Genomic DNA, 13,548 nt, shown 5'->3' on the forward strand with positions numbered 1-13,548 from the left:
TGTCTTCTCTGTTACTATGAAGGTCTCTCTCTGGAGGTGACAGATCAACATTTGCAAACACAGGGCAACAGGCATCAGTGAGCAAGAGGAACATAGACATTTTGGGACTTTCACAGGGTGCAGACAAACAATACGATTGATTATTGTGTGGAAAACTGACTTAATTATGTATTAAAGATGCAATTAACATGATGCACAACCTTACGGTACAGGATAAAGCAACCCATTGAAAAACATGTAGTAATTTACTGTGTCTGAAAGTTACTATGTAGAACTGCCATGTGTTTGCTTCCCCAGTCCATTTAATCCTGGGATGATCTTTGCTCAATGCAAACCAGCTTCTATGCCACCTAGTGGCCAAGTGCTATAACAGCACTTACTGCAAGCAGCCAGTCTGGGAAAACTCGTACATCTGTTCAAAATAAAGTCCAGGATAAAATCAATCTGTAGAAACCAGGCTGCATATTCCCACCCTCTGTTAGTTGTCTATACTTCTACAGGACATCATCCTACATTATCTTTATGGTTTTTATCCCCAATACATGGTGAAGGTCTTTAAATTTTTAAAGATTTTTCATAAGAATTGTTACTCTTTTTCAACCAGCTACGTACATATTACACATTAATCATAAAAATCATAGTGGAAATTACAGAAGGACCTCCAGAGGTCATCTAGTTTAAACCCCTGCCTGAGGCAGGATCATCTCTATTTGAACCGTCCTATACAATCCATAATATAAACTCTTCGTAAGAGTTCATCCATCATTTCACCTGTCATCCAAACCCCTTCCTCCAGTAGATTATGGCAGCTTGCTACACAACACAATGGAGCATAAAGCTCATAGCAGTTTAGGGCAGAAAAACAAAGACTTCTGTAGCAAATAAAAAAAATATGGGAGTATAAGATGTCAGAATTTCATAACCGTGCTTTAATGGTGCCCATGTTACTTTGGGTAAACAGCCCACTTTTTAAAAAGTTCTACAGAACATTTAGGCTGCATGCAGACATAGGAAAAAACCCCCACATGCTTTATTTAAAACTTGATGTGCTCCCCCGCTGACCCCAACACACCCAGAAAAGGGAGTACATTAGTTCAACCTGACTGCAGTGTCTGTATAGATCAGGCGCTGTATAGATGGGGCTTTTTTGGCACTTTTATCTAATAGCGGATTGAATCAGCTGCTGCTGCTGCTTCCATTAAAGTGCTTTTTTTTCCCACATCTGCAAGCAGCCCCAGCAACTAGGAAGGACCTCAGTTATATATCCCAACTGAAAGACAGCACACCCAATAGCAGCATTTGTTCCATATAGCTAAACTGGGCCACTGTTTCCCAAATGAATAGGGAAACCGAATCAACTAAGACAGCATAATTAGACAGTAACAGACAGCTTCCTACTATATAATATAGAAAAAGTTATGGTCTTTTTCACAAGCTGGAAAACACCACAGTGCAGACAATTGGCCCAGACTTTACTATATTTACCCGAACCCAAGATGATGTCAAATTCAGGATAATCCCACCAATAATTAGATTCTACACATGGAAAACTATAAATGTAATTTGCTAATGTAATTAGTGAAAGGTCATCTTAAATTTACCCTCTGACTGGCACAGAAAGCAGTGGTGGGAGGTGAGGGGCCAGACTCTTACCCCTTGCCCTCTGCTGTCTGCCCTGTTCTCCCCACGCCTATTTCTGACCCCTGCTGCCTGTCCTGTCATCATCCACCCTCACCGAGTGCCTCACCCCACTCTGTGCCTGCACCCCCATGTCTACTCCCCCACCCCATATCTTCTACTACCCTGGCTCCAGGGTAGTCAGTAGCAGCTCCAGCCCTGACGCTAGACAGAAGCACTGGAGGTAGCTCTAGGCTTGGCTGGGTCAGGGCTGAAGCCAGAGCAGAAGGTAAAACTGGCTTTGTGAAGGAGAGGGGAGGAAGCAGAGGTGGAGGGTAAACAGTGCATTCTCCCCTGTACTCCCTGCAAGCTGCACAGGCAGGTCTCCCCACCTCTCCCCCAAGACACAAGCCACCCTGGCCTGGGGCAGGCAGCAGCTCAGATTCAGCTTTGGCTCTAAGCCCAAAGTCAAAGCTACAGCTGAGCTGCTGCCTGCCCCAGGCTGGTACTCAAACCTAAGATGAGCCCCTGCCCCCACCCCCCACATGGTGTTTGTGGAAAAAAGCCTTGTTTTGGATCCAAGTAAATATAGTATTTTAAAACATGATTTGCTCCCACAATAGTTTACTACCAAAAGACTTTTTGGAAGAATCTATTAGAATATAAGTTTTGAACAGAGAGGTGTCAAAAGGAAGACTATTTTAATAATAATAAGTAGGAGCATGAAAAAAAGGATAAAGTCAAGGGTGGAGAGGGAAACAGAGGGAAGTAGAAAGGAGGGAAGGGAACGGATCCCTTATCCAGACAAGAAAATTACATTTTAAATTTTAAAGCAATTCAATTATAAATCAATGCAAACACCTATGCAAAGGCTCTTGTTTCGATATAGCTGAGTCAATCAGAAACTTAAATGTTTAAGTGAAACCAAAAATATGCCTACCTACAGCTTTGTAGTGGTTTTACTAGGTTGATTTATAAATAGATTTAAAAACAACCAACAATGCTTTCTCTCACAGGAAAGGCTAGAAAGCAGGGGTGGGCAATTTTTTAGGCTGGAGGGCCACCTAGGGAGTTTTGGTGAGCTGTTATGGGCTAGGTCATTATCACCCCCTCCCTCCTACTGCCTGCTCACCAAAACTCCCTAAGTGGCTCTGCCACAGGGCCCAACTTCACACTATCACTGACTGGGGATCCCAGCTCCAGCCCTAGGGTCTCACCGGCCCAGGGCTCCCACAGGCGTGGCATGCTCAGCCAGGCAGATGGGATGGGGCTGCAGGTAGGATGGGGCTATGACAATGCAGGGCTGGGGCAGAGATGACATCTGCTCCAGGCATGCTGTTGCCCAAGGAACCAGCACCCATTGAATTCAACACAAGTGACCTTCTCAGAGACTTTTAAATTGACAAATGTACTTGGGGAAAAAAAAAGACATGAAATTACTGAAAGATCATTAAACCAATAGTGTAGAGGCTCTGTAATTAATGGTTAGGAGATATACCATGATACTGCTTATTTTTTACAATGATGATTTAAAAAAATGTAAATATGAATAACATAGCCCCCTAAAAGAAAGGACTAGAACTGGGCCAAATTGTCTGTGTTGTTCTCTAGAATCTTAACTTTAATTTCTTTTTTAAATTAAAGAAAGTCTCTAGGCTTTGTAGCTTTGCAGAAATGAGTGAAAATATAAACCAAGTCTAATCGATAAAATAGTATGTGAATCTGCAGACGGCATCAAACAATATCTAGCAGAAGCATAAACTTCTCAAACATCTTTATCTCAGATACCCAGTTATAATTATTCTAAATGGTGATACTTGTCTATCTCACTGTTATTAAAGTCTGTAGGAAAGAATGAGGAAAATCATAGATTCATACAATCTACTGTAAACAGCGTCTTATTTTGGCATGAGGAACAGCTAATACTTCAAAGAGAATCAACACTTTTTCCTTCCAGTCTGACCTATGGAGCTAAATGGCTAGAGGGAAGGACTAGACCTCTAAGATGCATCACTGCCTCATGAAATCCTGCAGAAGTCACCAGGATATCCAACAAGTTTTACCGAGGGAAAGCCAATCCCTCAGAGACCACCATGGCATCCAGACCAGCTCTACAACCAGCCATCCCCTAATCTCTTCCGAGCTATGGAGACCAAATATGTTCACAGGAAAGATGCAGGGCCAACAAAGAAACACCTCCAATGGCAGGTGCAGCTCCTCCCTCTTCCAAGACTGTGTGCAACATCCAGGGACACCTCTTCCATTCCCACTATTATGGGTTCACCAGTGAGTAAGAGAAACCAAATAAACTCAGCTGTCCATCCAACTGACAGAGAGGATAAATGACAAATCTTATCAGTTACACCCGGGTCATATTTTTCCCCACAGCTATAATGACTAGAAGTGTTTATTAAATTAGAGGTTAGATTCTGATATTCACATATATCCTTACAGATCTTGGATTTTTTTTTCTTCTCCCTGCTTTGTACAGGCCAAAAACCACAGCATCTGCCAACAATGCTAGTTAAGTAGTGATTGACTGTGACCAGAAGGCACTAGCAATGACTGAAAGATGCTACCTGCCTTCCTGTCTCATGGCAAACTGAAAAAGTCCTTTTTACTCAGGATTAACCTGAGCTACCAGGAGGAAATAACTCCTTCAGATTAAACCATTTGCTGGTGTACGTATACCTGGAAAGAATAAAACTAAAGAACCTGATGAGACAGGCAAATAAAGAAAACAATCCTGCTGGTTAGGACTGCCCACTCAAAAACAGACAGTGCATCAACTACATACCAAGACAAGGGGAACCTGCTTTAAAAGGACTCTCAAATCAAGCCATGAAATCATAGTGCATTATGCCACAATGGGCTACCTTACCTGAACTGGTGAGCACACTTAGGGGACTGCTGGAAGAAGTAAGTGCAGCGGTGCCACTTGGTGTGTTCTGAGCTGCGCTGGCTGCAGCTGCTAGTGCAGCCAGGTTCTGTAACTGCATCGCGTTCAACCCTGCAACACAGTAAGCAATGCACAGGATTTCTGCTGTGGTATCACTGTTCATTTGGGCATGCTGGACCCAGAAGCCTCTCCAACACCACAAGGGGAATAGAGACAACTAGGGGAGGTTCAAAAGGAAACTGCTAGCAAATCTTCATTTTTTTCCTTACCATAACCCTTCGTTACAACAGAAAAATAAGTTTAGGACTCTCAATCAACCAGCTTCAAAGAAAGGAAAGACAGTAACTATCCCCAGGTTCAGTTTCTATGGGCAGTGGAAGCTTTCAAGTCATTTTAAGTCAAGCCTGATGAAGGGACTTTGATCCCGAAAGCTTGCAGAAAAGGACAATTTTCTTGCAATTTTCCAGTTGGGCTAATAAAAGGTATCATTTTGGAACCAAGAGTTCTAGTTTTTTGTATGTCTTCTTGTCTCAGACCAACATGGTTACCAAGTACACCCCTTCAAGTAATTAATGCTTTTTCCACAAAATAGCTAGAACAGTAGCTAGAGCCAAGGGCCTTCAAATTTGTCTGTACCCAAGCGGAGCTGGCCTGCAGCATGAGGCCCAGTGGCCCTCCTCAAGGGAACAGCAGCAGTCAAGGAAGTCTTCAGAACTACTCACTCACTATTAGCAATCAGATCTCTCATACGCTCTTGTCACTGGTTGCCCTTCGTTTCATACTTTTCTTACTACAATTCTTCAGCTTCTTTCCTGAGCTTTTTCTTCCTATTTTACTTCTCATCCACCCACGTTAGTTACATTACTTTCTCCTACCTTTATTTACTATACTAATCCCCTTTTCGTTTCTTATTTCCTGCTGACCCATCACACAAAACTCAAGTTTAAAACTAAGCAAAGCTCCTGGTTTTAGCTAAGTCTTTGCTCGACGGGTCTAAGGCAGTTTCTTGAACATGTGTACAGTGTAGGCTATAACAGAGTTTATAGTGTGGGCTCCTGGAATACTCTACATCCCCCTTCTAACCTTTTTTCCCCCAAACCCACAACATCCTTGGGACAACAGCAGCAAATATTTTCAGACAGATACCCTGCTCACCTCATCTCTGTCTGCTTCTAAATGGAAACAACAAGTTGAATAATCAGCACCACATGATCAAAACGGTCATTGTGGCCTACCAGCATGTACTCAATAGGTCACAGTTGAGAACTTGATTCTAAATCAAGGTATTTTCTATCTTACTCTGTTTTCTTGTGTGGTTAATCAAAAGAGGATCAGTACTGCTGACAAGCGTAAGTAATTTGAAATAAATGTTTGCATATTGGCATGTCACACAACAGCAATGGGCATGCTAGAAGCTATTTAAATAAAAATAACAAGATGATTCAGGTATATGGTTTACACACAAGACTTTTCCAACATTTCCTTTAGCTGCACTCTCCCAAGATCTCACTCCATCTGTTTTTAGAACACTTATTTCCTCTCCAGCTTTGGGGACACTTCACTGGAGGAAAGCCCTACACTGGTTTTAGGTTTCTAAATTCTGAGAAAAGGAAACAACATGGCATTAGTCCATCAGTATTTTGTGCTTCCATGGTAAAGCTTGCTACCAGAGTGCTTTATATCTAAGAGCAATGAAGAAACCTGGAATGAATAGATTAGACTTGGTGCATCTCAAAAAGAAGTCAGTCTAAAGAGAAAGTTGATACTTTGTTTCATATACAAGTCTCCAGTGACACAAACATACCACCGTTTTCCATAAACTCATTCTTTTCTGCACTGTTACACCTGAGTGCATATACCCCTACAAATGAAGCTATTCAAGGTTAATCTACATTTAGAGCAGTGTTAGGTTGGTTTTTCCTCACAACACATGTAGTGTTTTGAATTACTATATAACATATGGAAGCAATTTCAAGTTATTTAATATATTTGTGCAATGCTGGAACTATGAATCTTTTACTTTCTGAACTGTGAGCTTAATGAAAGACCTATCAGCAGAAAGTTTCAGCTTGTTCCATTATGATGGCTAGCCTCCTAATCTACAGGACATGAGAGGGTGGGCAGAATTACTAAAATGTTTCATTATTTTTCTTTTTCCCTGAGGGCACTGGCTAATAAACCATTTTCAATGCACTGGCTAATAAACCATTTTCAATTCACTATTTTTTTTATTATCTCCAAATCTCTAAATGGTTGAGGGACCAGTTATATTTTAGAGACTTCTGCTCTTACATCCCCAGTGCAACAGTTGGAATTAATGAAGATGGCCTGGCTTATAGTTTACCAGTGGAGAAACCGGCTTATATATTTTGAGACAGAACAGAAGCAATCTCCCTTACCTGTAGCAGTACTGGCTCTGCAGAGTCACCAGAAAAGTGACTCAGAGATTCTGCACAAAGGGCCATTTTTAAGAGTCAGCTCTTTGACCAAAATGTTTTTCATACTTCCTAGGCTTTTACTTTCTTTAAGAAAAAACTGTTTCAAATAAAAGCCCTAAAGGATGCATGATCACTAAAATAAATGAATTAGTATTTATCTGAATACCTGGTTCTTCAGGCACATACCTGCCTGTATGAAGATTTTAAGTGCCATGCCTCTATTACTCATAAAAAGCCAAATACTGAAAAGCATCCTAGGTAGTGGAGTCCTGATAGCACATTACAGCTTACCACAGGAATTAAGATTTACTAAGCTCTAGGAAGAACATCCTCCTATGCACATTTGCAACTGAAAGTTATCTGGAGACAGCTCCAGCTCTCTCTCCCCCCTATGCAGTAGTTGGTAACTCAGGATGTTACAAAAAGATGTGAATAAGTCAGATAATTCTTTGCCTATTTCCCCTAGCAGAACACCACTATCTCTTCTTTATTCAGCAATGAACCTGCCCCTTCAGGTGTAAAAACTCACCTCCCATTGGGTGGAGGCTGCTCAATGTATTCAGGTTCCCAGATGAGGCAGCTGCTGTCTGCTGAAGGAGCTGCAAATAAAGCTAGACATTACACCAAAAAACAAAACAAGAGTGAGAGTGAGGGCTGGCTCCGTTTCTGGGAGAAATTGCACCACACCACAGCCAGAGCGCCGTCACAAAGGGGATTTTTCATTACCCATGCACCACACCAGAGCCAAAGCACCAGCATAAGGACAATTCCTCTCTCACACTACAGCTACAGTACCGTCACAATATAAATAATTCCCCTTGCTCATGCGCCACACCACAGCAAAAGCATCAGCATGAGAAAATTTCTTCCCATGCAGGACAGCCAGATCACCGATACAAGATGAGTCCACATCACTCATGCAACATGACCAAAGCATTGGAATAGGGGGGGGTGAGGTGTGTGTGTAGGGGCATGGAATCTCTGGTATGCACTACAATCAACAGTGCTAGTAGACAGGAAATCCTTCCTCATGCCTGACACTGCAGCTGGAATTGCCAGCAAAGGGCAACTACTAATCATACAAAGAAAGCACACCAAGGCCAGAGTACCAGCATGAGGGGAATTCCTTCCACATTCTTCAACTGAAACAAGAGCATGACTGTAAGAGGAATTCCCATCATGGGAATTCCCACCTGAGCCACAACCAGAGACATTTAGGAGGAATTCTTACTCCTTACTCCATAACTAGATGCGGCCACAAAGGGACACCTTCCACAGTGTCGCCATGGATGTAGTCTTTCTGGACTTCAGCAAGGCCTTTGACACTGTCTCTCACCCCATCCTCCTTAAAAAACTAGGTGACTGTTGCATCGATGCCTACACGGTCAGATGGATTGCTAATTGGCTGAAGGGTCGTACTCAGAGGGTGGTGGTGGACGGATCATATTTGACCTGGGGGGAAGTGGGCAGCAGAGTCCCCCAGGGCTCAGTCCTTGGGCCCGCGCTGTTCAATTTCTTTATCAGCGATTTGGACGATGGGGTGAAAAGCAACCTGTTCAAATTCGCTGATGATACCAAAATCTGGGGTGAGGTGGGCATGCTAGCAGGGAGGGAAAGACTGCAGAAAGACCTGGATAGGTTTCATAGATTTCATAGACATTAGGGCTGGAAGGGACCTCGGAAGATCATCGAGTCCAGCCCCCCGCCCAAAGGGCAGGACGTCAGCTGGGGTCATAGGATCCCAGCAAGATAAGCATCCAGTTTCATCTTGAAGGTGTTCAATGTAGGCGCTTGAACAACCTCCGGCGGCAGGCTGTTCCAGACCTTGGGGGCTCGGACAGTAAAGAAATTCTTCCTTATGTCCAGCCTGAAACGATCTTGTAGTAGTTTGTGACCATTCGTCCTCGTCATCCCTTGGGGCGCTCTGGTGAACAAACGTTCCCCTAGATACTGGTGGTCACCCCTGATAAACTTGTAGGTGGCCATCAGATCACCCCTGAGCCTGCGCTTTTCCAGGCTAAAGAGCCCCAGGGCTCTCAGCCTGTCATCGTAGGGTCTGCTTCCCTGACCTCTGATCATGCGCGTGGCTCTTCTCTGGACTCTCTCAAGCTTCTCCACATCCTTTTTGAATTGTGGAGCCCAAAACTGGACGCAGTACTCCAGCTGCGGCCTCACTAAGGCCGAGTACAGGGGGAGAATGACGTCCCGGGATTTGCTTGAGAAGCATCTATGGATGCAAGCCAGCATTTTGGTCGCTTTACTAGCCGCAGCATCGCATTGCAGGCTCATGTTCATCTTGTGGTCAATGATGACCCCCAAGTCTCTTTCTTCCATAGTGCTAACCAACATAGCACTGCCGAGCCTATAAGGATGCTGCGGGTTTTTTTTCCCAAGGTGGAGAACCTTGCATTTATCGGCGTTGAACACCATCAGATTCTCATCCGCCCACTTGCTGAGCCTGTCCAGGTCAGCCTGGATCACCCGCCTGTCTTCTGGCGTGGATGCTTTGCCCCAAAGTTTGGTGTCATCGGCGAACTTGGCCAGTCCGCTTCTGACTCCAGTGTCCACATCGTTAATGAAGATGTTGAACAGTATGGGTCCAAGGACAGAGCCCTGGGGGACCCCACTGGTCACAGGACACCACGATGAGTGACTTCCATCAATTACTACCCTCTGGGTCCGACCCCGGAGCCAATTTTCCAGCCAGTGGATCGTGGGGGACCCAAGGCAACAATTGGCCAGTTTCTCCAAGAGACGATCATGGGACACCAGATCGAAGGCTTTTTTGAAGTCAAGATATATGACATCAATCTCATCTCCCTTGTCCAGGTGATAGGTCACCTGGTCGTAGAAGGAAATGAGATTGGTCAAGCAAGACCTACCCGCAACAAACCCGTGCTGGCTATCCCTTAAGATGTTGGCATCGGCCAGTCCATTAAGGATGGCCTCCTTAATAAACTTTTTTAAGATCTTCCCCGGGATAGAAGTCAGGCTGATGGGCCTATAGTTAGCCGGATCCACTTTCCTCCCTTTCTTGAAGATAGGCACCAGGTTGGCCTTCTTCCAGTCTTCGGGTACTACACCAGAGCGCCAAGAGTTTTCAAAGATCCGCGCTAGAGGCTGAGCTATGATGCTCGCCAGCTCCTTGAGTACCCTGGGGTGAAGATTGTCAGGGCCGGCTGACTTGAAGGTATCCAGCTTCTCAAGATGTTCCTTCACAAAGTCAGCATTAATGGAGGGCAGGGGATCACCCTCGCCCGGACTTCCCGGCCCTGTAGCAGGCACAGGCGTCCCATGGGGCTGATGAAAGACCGACGCAAAGTACCTATTTAATAGGTTGGCTTTTTCCTGGGCGTCAGTTGTCAGTTGCCCCATCTGGTTCAGCAGGGGTCCAACGTTGCCCCTGCTTTTCCTCCGGCTCCCCACATATCTGAAAAAGGACTTTTTATTGTCCTTGATGCTCAAAGCTAGCTGGAGTTCAGTTGCAGCCTTGGCTTTCCTGGTCTGCTCCCTACAGGACCGGACCAGTGCAGAATAATCCTCCTTGGAGGTGACTCCCATCCTCCATCCTTTGTAGGCCTTTCTTTTTAGCCTCAGGAGGTCTGCTAGGTCCCTGGAGAGCCAGGGGGGCTGCTGTGCCCTCTTGCTGCCTTTCCTCCGAGATGGAATAGACTTAGTTTGTGCATTGAGGATCGCTCCCTTGAGGAGCAACCACTCTTCTTGAACTCCCCTCTCCCTGCAGTCACAGTCCCTTAGGGCCTCACTGACAAGCCTCCTGAGCTTGTCAAAGTCGGCTTTCCTGAAGTCAAGGACTTGCGTGTTGCTGACCGACTTGCCAGCTTTTCAGCGGATGGTGAAGGTGATCAGCTCGTGGTCGCTGTCACCCAGCTTTCCATCGATCACTAGGTCGCTGACTAGGTCCTCCCCAGTAGCCAGCACCAGGTCGAGCAGCGCTTTGCCTCTCGTTGGCCCATAGACTTCTTGAGTCAGGTAGAGGTCATCCACGCACGAGAGGAAGCTCTGCGACCGCTCAGATTTTGCTGAGCGATCCTCCCACGAGATGTCTGGGTAATTGAAGTCACCCATGACAACCATGGTCCTGGAGCAAGCTGCCTCAGCCAGTTCCCGGGCAAACTCCTGGTCTAGCTCAGGACTTTGGGTGGGAGGTCTGTAACAGACTCCCACCATTGTGTCCCCTGTGCTGTGTTCCCCACGGATTTTAACCCAGAGGGTCTCCAGCCGTCCACCCTGGTCGCCAATATCGGCTTGCAGGGACGCGTAGCTTTCCTTAACATAGAGAGCTACACCCCCGCCCCTTTTCTCTACACGATCCCTCCTGTACAGGGTATAGCCCTCTATCCCCATGGTCCAGTCATGGGTGGAGTCCCACCAGGTCTCCGTGATCCCTATGACATCGTAATTGTTTGCACTGAGCAGGAGGATGAGCTCCTCCTGCTTACTCCCCAAGCTCCTGGCATTTGTGTACAGGCAGGCAAGCGCCCCCTGGGGGGCTCCTTCCTTGCCCACAGATTTTACCAGGGCTGGGGCTGGGGCGAGCTCCCTTGAGTGCCATGATCCGCTGGCTTTGCAAGGATTGCTCAGCGGGCCAGCAGTGGCGGTCGTCCCCCCGTCCCCCAGCGGGCTTAGTTTAAAGCCCGGTGGAGCAGGTCAGCCAGTCTGGCTGAGAAGAGCCTCCTCCCTAGGGGAGAGAGGTGGAGACCATCTCTTCCCAGCAGCTCGCTGCCTCTCTCGCCAAAGAGCGGGCTGCGGTCATGAAAGCCAAAGCCTTCCTGACGACACCAGCGCCGCAGTCTTTGGTTGACCACATAGATCCTCCTGTCCCTTCTCAGCCCATAGCCTGAGACTGGGAGGATCGACGAGAACACCACCTGTGCCCCCAGACCCTTAAGCCCCGCTCCCAAATCCCTGTAGCACCTCATGACCTGGCTGGGAGTGCTCCGAGCCGTGTCATTGGTGCCCACATGAATAAGGAGCATGGGATAGCGGTCTGTGGGTTTGAGGAGCTTGGGGATCTTCTCTGCAATGTCCCGGATGCGGGCCCCTGGGAAGCAGCAGACTTGCCGGGCTAAGGGGTCAGGGTGGCAGATTGGCCCCTCCGTCCCCCTCAGGAGGGAGTCTCCCACAACAAACACCTTACGTTTTGTCTTGGGGAGAGCAGGGGCGGGAGTTGCAGTTGGGCCCATGTTGCCTGTGGGGGCCGGCAACTCAGCAGGCTCTGCTGGGGCAGCAAGAGGTGCATACCTGTTGCTCAGTTGTGGCGGGGGTGGGGCCTTGGTGCGGCGGGCCTTAGGGCCCTTGACCACCTTGGTCCATGCCCCTGGCTGGACACAGCAGGAGGTCCCAGAGTCCTCCTCTGGCGTGGAGGGAGACTGTGATCTACCCTCTGCCTCCTGGGGGAGAAGGGCCTGGCAGTAGGAGTCTATCTCCTGCTCGCAGTCCCTGATGGCACGCAGTCTGTGGACTGTGGCCTGGAGCTCCTCCAGCTGGCGTGCCAGAGACCCCAAAAGGGAGCAGACCCCGCAAGGGGAGGTTGCCATGCTCCCAGGCCCCAGAGCCTGAAAAAGGGACAGGCAGCCCCCGCAGCCGAGAGCCAGGGGCTCCGTCTGCGTGGAGCCCGGAACCAGGGGCTCTGTCTGGGTGGCCGTCTCTGAGGTGCCGGGGGGGGGGGCCGCGGAGCCCGAGGGGACCCTCGGGGTGCGGCGCGTGCCCATCCGTGTCATGCCTCTGGTAGGCTGGCTACGGCTGGGACTGTCTACCCTGGGGGGTGCGCAGGCAGGGTCTGGCGCCCTCCCGCACGCCCTCCCGCGCAAACTCACGCGCCGGCAGAGAAGCGTGCCTGTTTGTGCTGCCTGTTCGCGTGGCTCCCTGGGGGGCTGGGCGAAGTAGGGGCCTGGGCGGGGCTTGACCCGGCCCGGCTCCACTCAGCTGCCGCCTCCCACACACACACACTAAGGGGATAGCCCCTTCTCTCCACGGGCCCCGCTTACCCCGGCTGCGCTGGGGGTCAGCGGGGGGCTCCGCGGCTGCTGGAGGGTTTCTGGGGGGCTTCGGGGGAGCAGGGGCGCAGTGAGCTTTCACCCGCGCGTCTCTCGCCGCTCCTGCGTGTAACTGGGCTTATTCCCGGTCGGCGGGCCCTTTTAAACTGCGCGCATGTGCAGTGGGCCTGCCGTCGAGGAAGCTGCTCTTAAGGCAAATACGGGGGCCCTGCCCGGGATTTGGGGGACCCTGCCTTACTGGAGGGGGGCTGGTGAGTACCCCCCCTTCTCTCTCTCTCTCTCCCTGGGGGGCTGGGCCAAGTAGGGGCCTGGGCGGGGCTTGACCCAGCCCGGCTCCACTCAGCTGCCGCCTCCCACACACACGCTAAGGGGTTAGCCCCTTCTCTCCACAGGCCCCGCTTACCCCGGCTGCGCTGGGGGTCAGCGGGGGGCTCCGCGGCTGCTGGAGGGTTTCTGGGGGGCTTCGGGGGAGCGGGGGCGCAGCGAGCTTTCACCCACGCGTCTCTCGCCGCTCCCGCATCTAACTGAGGTTGCAAGGGTGGGCTGACAAAACAGGATGCGTTTCAATACGGACTAG

General features: G+C 48.5%; 1 protein-coding gene across 14 annotated transcripts in view; it reads right to left on the minus strand.

The window, feature by feature from the left end:
* Window positions 1-13,548, minus strand: part of CELF1 (CUGBP Elav-like family member 1) — an 81,959-nt gene that overhangs the window by 17,996 nt on the left and 50,415 nt on the right. For 10 of the 14 annotated variants that reach the window (XM_014602310.3, XM_059722857.1, XM_019476752.2 and 7 more), the window contains 2 exons: window positions 7,484-7,565; window positions 4,499-4,627 (listed from right to left, as the gene is read on the minus strand). In XM_014602310.3, the coding sequence (XP_014457796.1) occupies window positions 4,499-4,627; window positions 7,484-7,565 (211 nt within the window). The remainder of the gene's footprint in view (window positions 1-4,498; window positions 4,628-7,483; window positions 7,566-13,548) is intronic. The other 4 variants (XM_059722858.1, XM_059722859.1, XM_006267777.4 and 1 more) reach the window with 1 other exon arrangement.

This window comes from Alligator mississippiensis, chromosome 2 (genome assembly GCF_030867095.1).
Source record: "Alligator mississippiensis isolate rAllMis1 chromosome 2, rAllMis1, whole genome shotgun sequence".
NCBI lineage: Eukaryota > Metazoa > Chordata > Crocodylia > Alligatoridae > Alligator > Alligator mississippiensis.